At 46.0% G+C, this 8,834-nt stretch overlaps 1 protein-coding gene across 1 annotated transcript in view; it reads right to left on the bottom strand.

Annotated features, from left to right (window-relative positions):
- T265_02025 (hypothetical protein) overlaps nt 1–7,517 on the bottom strand; it is a gene marked incomplete at both ends in the record, with an annotated part of 22,174 nt that extends 14,657 nt beyond the window's left edge. Inside the window, 3 exons of the mRNA XM_009166173.1 lie at nt 1,516–1,760; nt 3,203–3,402; nt 7,067–7,517. Coding sequence (XP_009164437.1) covers nt 1,516–1,760; nt 3,203–3,402; nt 7,067–7,369 — 748 coding nt within the window. The remainder of the gene's footprint in view (nt 1–1,515; nt 1,761–3,202; nt 3,403–7,066) is intronic.
- Nucleotides 7,518–8,834: the final 1,317 nt, after the last annotated feature.

Genomic DNA, 8,834 nt, shown 5'->3' with positions numbered 1-8,834 from the left:
CGAGGGCGCAGGGAATAAGGCATTACTGTCTCATTCCTGATGCGGCTGCGCACAGCAGGTGCCTTTTGAGCAGCACCGGGCTCTTTGGTTTTAAAAGTATTTCGAGCGTATTGGATCAACAGTAATGCACCAGCAGTAAATACTGGTAACTGCCATACAATCATGAGGAAACAATGCACTAGTTAAGAGTTGAAAGAAAAAGTTCCATAGCTTAAGTGAAAACGGCTAACAAGTTTACAGCCTGGAACAGCGACGCGCTCAACACACCTGAGTAAGCCGCAATCAGTGGGATTGATCCAACGTTATTCATTTACCTCATTTGAGAAGAGCCAAGCAGTTGAGCTAGAAAGTGACGGCAAGGGCACTGCTGATTAAAGGGCATATCCAATAAGGCTTAGAACCAAAAACGCCCCGTTGTTAGTCATTTGGTGCATAACTGCCGTGCAGAGAGGAGCACGAGGGCCGAGATACTGTCAGCTTGTCTAAGCCTAAATAGGAGCAGTCGAGATGTCTGGACTGGGTTCGAAACACAGGCCTACCGATCAATAAGTTCGCGCCTTACCTAACCACTGAGCTACCTCGAGATAACGAAGACTGAACTTAATCGTAAGGTACCTTTGATCACCCCACTAACAAACGAATTTTTGGTTTCGTTTTGTGAATCATGAAAATCAGTTTCCGGACATTCCCAGTCGTACTTGCTTCCTCCATTTCCATAGCAATTTGACTCCACCAGGTCCGTCCATCCGAACGCTAACTAGACTCAGATAATCAGAGCAAGATACTGTGACTATTAGACGGCAGCATGTTCATATCCAGCGACATCAAGCCTGATAAGTGGTGTACTGTCGAAATGAGATGACGCTTGAAAGTAAAAGTGATAAAACACAATACTTCTAGATGGAGAGTGCGATGAGCAAGCTATATGAAGCTTTATTATCCGAGGTGCGGGCTAGTTGACGCTGGTTGACTGGTGTTCTCACGAGGGCAATAATTATTTGGTTCCAGCTTCAAAAACTGCGATGCATTGATGCTGGTCGCGTAGAGTCATAGGCAGAAAATGCGAACACATGATAAGTCAACCAGTGCAACCAATGCGGGTGATGGTGGTGATGATATTGATCAAATGGAGCAAACAGGAGAAGCGGTAGGAAGCCCCGGTAGATAAGGGTGCAAACAAAAATAAGGAATGCTCATCGGCTAAACGGACTGCATCCAAATTATATAAGCCAATGGTTCTGAGACTTGGGACGTAACTTGGTAGTTTGGAGAAACGGGATCCCTGAAAGTTGGATTCGAAAAATTCACTGGCGCGCTCATTTGTAAACAGGCAGATGTCAACTGCGGAATCACTCACAGGTTACTAACGCACGAGTAGTATAATGAATAGGTTCAGGAAATTCCGTGTTTGATTCCGATTGGGCATCCCAAAATTTGCTGACCGCCTACGTCTCATAATTTGTATTCTATGTGCAAAATAAATAAAGTGAAGAGATTCATTAAAGGCTTTCTTACGTTTAGTTGGCGTTGCAGTGGGGCTTGTCTCGTTGGATGAGCAAAATGCATCAGGGACACAGCTGGTGTTGATTTGTACGTTAGTCTCGCCATGATTCGACATCGAAGGATTGGCCGTAGCAGTGTACAGCAGGGTTCCGTCTGGGTTGAACCTCAACCAACGGACACGTGATTGGTTTGATACAAAGCGCCAGACGGACAGTTTCCGACCAGATACCCAGTCATAGAATACGACTTCCTGAGTCCTGATGTGAAAATGGACCATAAAGAGCGGCGTTTGGAATAAGTTATCGACCGTAGTCTCACAAACACTTGCAATAGACAAAATAAAATGCCAATCCTGAACCCCGCTGAGAATAAGTTACGAAACGAAGGTACGCGTAACAGTTGAGGCCACAGAAGAGAGAAGAGAGGAAATGTTTTCGATGTGCGAACATCACACACACGACCACAGTTGTTCCTCTCTATTCATGATTAGCTCTTCCACGTTCAACTCTACTTAACTTTTCGGAAGTGATCCTCCGTGGTTGACTGAACTATCAACAACACACTCGCCAGAATATTTCTCCTTTTGGTCGTTCTGTACTTCCGTCACCAAAACTGCCAAACTTTGTGTGACCATGAGCTTTAAAGCCAGGCTTGTAACAACGACAGTAATAATATATGAATAATAACAGCAAATTATATTATGACATAACCAGAGTGATATAAGGCTGATATGATGCGAATTCATTCGTCACCAAACATTAATGAACTTTGCACAGATGAACAGAACAGAGAAACTCATCTACAACGGTATTAAAGGACTAAATAGTCGGACGTACTTCCGGACTCTTCTTGAGCATCCACTGAACGTCTGACATTAACGGAGTAACAGCAAATCACTGAGTGCAAATGTACCGACCAGTTAATTGTGAGAAAAGGCGTTTCAGCCTGGTGCTGACAACTCGCATCAGCAGTATATACCATCACATGCATCCCCTGTCGACACACATCACAGATGTTTAGTTCTCTCCAACCTGGTTGATTGGGGAGTGGCTTCCAGAGCCTTCATTGACCACCTTGTTCATGGAGATATTTCTTCAACTGACAACAAAGACCCTCGCCACCGAATACACAGCTTTCGTGATATCAGCCTACACTTGGATTCTGCTGGTTTTCCTACCTGACTCCGACGCTCATAGGAAGTGGTCGAGGTCTCCTGCCTATCAGCGTAGTTTCAGCTCATTCCTGTGAGATTTTTAATTTTTTGTGTTAATCTCCTGCTTTTTCCCAGATGACGACAAACCAATTTCTTCACTGACAGTAACACGTGGACGTCGAACGTAAGTCAACACGAATGGGGACTTCTTCACAATGACTAGTGTTAAACCACTATGCGCTAACAACACCAGCGACAAGCTCACTTCCTCCTGACCCCAAGCCAATCCTCTGTAGTTTGACAACTGCAGTTTGTGAGGCCATTCGACTGCGGGTATGTACGGTGTAAGCCCTAACTACCTGATCCCTAGCAAATGCAATTTTCGAATTCTTCTCTTGAAATATATGGCACGTCGTTAAACCCATTTGAGGCCTTATTTTATGGCAGACGTTCATTCACGGCAACACACCAAGATACCAAAGATCATGAATGCAAATTAAAATTCAATCTGACCATTACAAAAATATGCAGAAACACCCAACGTACCAAGCTACGGCCAAAATAGGATGCACCGGATGGAAGGCCAAAGAAGCAATAGCGCCCGCATGTTTCCACTGTGTCGTATGGGAGATATTGCGGACCGGTTGGGGATGAAGAATGTTGTCTGCGAGACATTCTAGGTTCCATATCCGCAGTCCACCACCCAAACAACCACTTGCGAGAAGATATGGCTGTGAGGGATGAAACTGAAGAGAGATGAAAAGTTTACCGTGGTCATGAGGGCCAGGTCTCGTCCGATTGCGTGGTATTCGCACGGAAAATCCTCGTTATGGTATTTGCTTCACAATCGCACGACTGTTCAAAAACCCTAGGTACTCGTGATTTCCTTCCGATGCTTGGATAGGGACGCAGTCCGCTTGAGTGACAAAAATGTACAACTGGATTATTCAAAGCCACAAACCAGTGGCAGAATGTAGGAACGATGCACCGGATGTAAAGCGCATAATACAATTTCCTCTCAGCGCTCTTCTGGTCAGAGCGAAGAAATTGGTACTAATTCCTCAAGTGGTTAGAGTGCGGATTTACTGACTGGAAGGCCCGTGGTTCGAATTCGGCCTCTGTGTCTCGACTTCCCCTGTCTAGGTTTGGGCAAGCCGGCAGTATCTCAACCCTCGTGCTTCCTTCGGGTGGCATAGCAGCTAGGCACAGGGACGGTGTTACAGCTGAACGATTTTTTTTATTACTTTTTGTCCCAGGACGGACACCGAAGTAGCTCTCAGTCGGGATGGCTCAATTTCGACTGTTCAATCAGCGTCCACCACACGAACTCTTCCACCCGCAATTTAAGAATAGAGTATCAATAATAATTACCATCATTACCGCTCGCTTGACATCTCCACTCCTGTACGGAGTGGGAAAAGCAAAGCAACTGTGTTTAGCATAGTGCCTTACGAATACACTACCTAAAGCACTCAACATCCCTTTCCAGCCATTTAAAATCCCACTGATTTTTGTGTACACGTAAAACGCTACTCGTAAGACTGTTGAAAACCCTACGGAGTTTTCAGCTACTGTGTTCATACAATGTATTGCGATATCCCGAAAATCATACCAGCTTAAACGCGGGGCGGTCTTGTGCAACACATTCAGCTGAAGACCACCATAAACGAGAGACCCAGCTCGAATCATATGAATCTCTCGTCAAAACCAAATCAGTATACCGATGAGTGTTTAGCCAATGTACTTTTGCTGTCCGCTGCGAAACTCATTAAACCAGACGGGTGGTTTATGCAAATAGAAAATCGCTCAGCTGTAACACACATCGGTGCCTAACTGCCATGCCACCCGGAACAATGCCAGGTTACGCAAACGTAGGCAGGAAATAGAATTAACTATCAGTTTTGCGTCGGCTAGTTTCATGTCCGAAAACTAACGACCACTGACAAAGCCAACGTGATCTAGCATTTCCAACATTACACCGAGTATCCCGTTTATTTGACCACCTGATAACAAACTGTGGCCCATAATCGGCGACTAAACTGCCAATAATTTTCTACTATACATGGGCAGTGGTTTTTGACGGAATAGCGCCCTTTCCTTTGGAGGAACCTCTACAATGAACTTGAAAGAAGTTCCCTGTTCAGCTGTAGAACCCTTCCGATGCCTAGCTGCCTTGCCACATGGAGGCACGAAGACTGGGATACTGCCAGGTTGCCCAAGCCCAGGCAGGGGAAGGCGAGAGGCAGAGGTCGGGTTCGAACCACCTACATTCCGGTCACTAAATCCGCGCTCTAACCAATTGGTGCATCTCACTCCTGAAAAAGTAGTGTGATTCGATATCCATTTTGAGATCCTAACTGTATAGGCAAAGTCTAACAGAAGTTGAGTTCTCGCGGTTCCTGCTGGTTATAACGCAGCTATGCCTTGAAAGAAGTGGACCAACCGATTATCTTTTAAAGAAAAATTAATAATGCCACAGAAAAATCTGACGGAGTGCTACTAGAACGGGAGTTCGTTGTCTATATACAAGCAGCCCACTCTAAAGCGTCGTCGGAATATTGCACACAAAATATAGGATAAAATGTTGACAAAAAACAAAGACAAAAATTATGTATACTTAGCTTGCTAACTTTAGTCAGTGAATTAGCCACAAACCATGCACCAATGGGGTACGTTGGTCCCAGCTGCTGCAGAGTAAGTCATCAGAAAATGGGAGAGTGGGGAAGATAGTCGACCACTGAAGACAATGGCAGTCAATTAGTTCACAAAACTGGTGAACCACGCTTTGAAGACGATAGATTTGATACAGGAGCACCACCGACTGCGTGAATGAGCCATGTCTGCCAGTGTTAATGATAGCCGATGAAAAGAGTACCAGAGTCCTTATCAACATAAAAATTGATCTGCTGGTTGTTTGGTGAAAACCCCTCACTACGTTCACACTCGTGCCGTAGAGGACAGTATGACTTTGCCTCCAAACCGCTTCGCCTGAGTTATTAATTGTACGGGGGCCTGCCGCTCTTTGTCTGGTTGATCCGCTTTTGCCTTCTTCGCATGGTTGTATCTTGTGAAACGTATTACCCATAGTATAGCCCACGGGATCATTACAGCCCTCAAGCTCGAACATCACAAGGGGGCAGCTTTTGGTCGGGCAGGAAGAATCACGCGTTAGATTATTGGGAACGCAAGAGAACAAAATTTGTAGCTACCGGCTATGCCGGGGCGAGATGGCCCAAGTGGTTAGAGCGCGAATTTACTGACCGGAAGGTTCGTGGTTCGAATCCGACCTCCGCCACTCGACTTCCCCTGTCTAGGCTTGAGCAACCTGGCAGTATCCCAGCCCTCATGCTTTTTTCGGGTGGCATGGCAGCTAGGCACCGGAAGGGTGCTACAGCTGAACGCTCTCTCTCTCTCTCTCTCTCGGCTATGCCAAACTCCAGAACGAGGGCTTCCAATGAGATCGCAGAATGCTTCCTTCGCCTGGTGGCTAGTAAATATATCTATCACCTTGTCGATAATGACCTTGAGGAGGTTTCAGTCATACGTGCAGTCAGGATGGCATGATGGAACAAGAGGTATCAATTTGATCTATACAGATTTCCCCCTTCAGTATGACAGGGAAGAGCTTGATTGAGCTATCGTAGGTAAGATAGTTCACTGCGTCTCATAAAGGACTGTTATCAGAACAGTCGAAGAAAAGTGAGATCACCCTAGGACAGGGACGAGTGAGGCAATACACAGAGGACCCTTTCGAGGTGGATGAATGATGGAATTCAAAATATGGTCACACTAGGGATTGCGAACTGCCGCCGTGACTGTGTGGAATATAGGTGGAGCTCCTGGGATAAATAGTGATAAAAAACGACTCAGCTTCACTATTCCCCTACTCAGTGTCTGGGGCGAAAGTTAGTTATCCAGAATAGTGAATACTGAATCATGAGGATGCCCGATTTCGAGATGGATTTTGGGTTGCTACTTAGAATTGGAATGTTCAGATTATACCACTTGTCCATCGCAATGAGGTTAGCTGACTGCAACCCAGGATATACAGAAAATTCAGGAGTTTAGATGAACGACGAACGGTGGACAGTGGTGAACTGGTAGTAGCGATGGGTCCATAATTAAACGGACAAAATGAGACAACGCATTGTTGGGGGATTGCAGAAATTTACAGTGTCCCTGAGAGCAACTTCTTGTACCCTCGTGCCGATGACGCTTAGACCGAACCTGTCCGCCTTATGGAGTGTTTAGCACTAGTCTCTTTTGGGCCATACGCTTCTTGTGGGCGTGGTCACTGGAAAAAAAAACACTGATTTGGACTAAGTACCATGTCCGTAAGAGGTCTCATACATAATATTCGAAATTAAATGAACATCGTGGTCCTACAAAGAAACCTGATGAGCGACTCACTGAAATCGTCCAGGGTGAGCGTTCATGTCCCATGCATCTCGCAAGCAAACAGCCAGTGACCGCACAGTATATGCTGATTGATCTGTCACCGTGAGCGGCTGCCAGAAGCTTCTGTGTTGGATTGAGCCTCAGCAGATATGTCGACCGGCTGTTAGGGGAAGTGTCAGCTATGAATGGTTTGAGGTTTCGTGTACACGTTAACGCGTCAAAAGTCTTCTGTTGGGCAGACTGGAATGTTCGACCAAGCTCCCTGAGTGTCAAAAAATCCATGGGGCGGGAGACGGTATCGACGGTGCTAACCATGCTGCGGACGTTATACTGCGATGATACGGCGAAATATAAGTTAAGAGTAACAACAGGGAATCAGCCTCCAGGCTGCCAAAAGTCGGTAAATATTTCCATTCCAAAAACGCGATACACGAAAAACAAAGGAGGTCCCTCGCGAACGGAGATGGCCGAACGAAATGCCTCCCTTGATGCAGTAAAACAAATATGATAAAGGTAACCTTCAACAACGGTATGCAGTTAAAATTGTTGCTTTCACTCAGTTATTCACTAGCTTCTTTCCGCTTACTTCAGGCGTCATTTAGGTTTCACATCTGCTATCGAACTTAATTGTCGCAGGTCAGATGTTTTATAGCGGATGACGAAATCCCCCAGGGGGACGAATGAGGCCAGTCGGAACTAAGTAGGAAGTTTTCAGAAATTGAGGTGTGTTCGTTTACTTGGTGAGCTCTTCAAACGTGCTCGTAACGAACACTTTTTAAAAAGCTGTAACTGGGGACGATGGCCTCCTTCTGAACAGTCCCCAACATATGTTCACGGCGCTCCAGCAGGGTAGCCAGATAGGACTACAGTCTCTTCCACGGGGATGGATGGTTAGCAAAAGGCGGACAGCATAACTAATTATTGTTTTCCGGGTTGCGTGGTTACCGTAGCCAGAACGCGCGCTTTGATTGAGTCTCTTCCGGAGCAAATCAAGGTGTCTGTCGTGGTGGTGTTTGGAAAGTTGAACGGAAAAGTGGAAGGAGGCAGTTAGGTCGCCTCAACTGACGTTCGACCTGGATCGGCCAGACTCACCGTTGAAGTCCAAGCGACGGTCCACGTCCAAAGCACAATATGGGCGAGCCGCGACAATTTCGGGACGGCCCGGTAGTGTTCATAAGGCCAGAAACGTAGAGAGAGTTTCTGGGGCTCCATCAATACTGCTTGGGCACTAAACTCTCAAACTATCGTAAATTGGGGCTACTGGGTGGTTGAGAGGTTGCAGGTTGTAGGGCTTACCCGGCTGATAATTCCTCAGGAAAGTGCCTGTTGGAGAAGACAACTTTGCCTCAGTTGCGCGGAAGAACTTGGTGAGTGGGTGTTAAGGGAAGTGAATATACGTACGGTTTCGAAAGACAATTGGAAACTGGTGATTTCTTCAGAGACTCAGTGGGGGCCTCCTATTTAGAGATGACGGACGAGAGTTTGGGCCGGGGACAGTCCTTGTTCGGACCTTGAATTTCACTACTACATTGTTCGAAATCGGTTCTTTTTTCTCGTGCAAATTTATGGAAGAATTTTTCCGCTGTTCAATCTGTTTACAGAGTTAAAACGTGTCATTTGTTGAATTTTTTGCTCTAACATAATATTTGCGTGATAACCACTTCCAGCGTTCACTCTGTTCCCGTAGTGCGCGAATCCTAACCATGGCTCAAATCAATGCAGACTGTGCTCTGCAACCATATATGGACTACAACAGATGCGGGCAAACTGGCTGTCCGTC

This window comes from Opisthorchis viverrini (genome assembly GCF_000715545.1).
Source record: "Opisthorchis viverrini unplaced genomic scaffold opera_v5_23, whole genome shotgun sequence".
Taxonomy (NCBI): domain Eukaryota; kingdom Metazoa; phylum Platyhelminthes; class Trematoda; order Opisthorchiida; family Opisthorchiidae; genus Opisthorchis; species Opisthorchis viverrini.
The sequence above is the reverse complement of the archived record's forward strand: the minus strand, read 5'-3'. Positions and strand labels throughout refer to the sequence as shown.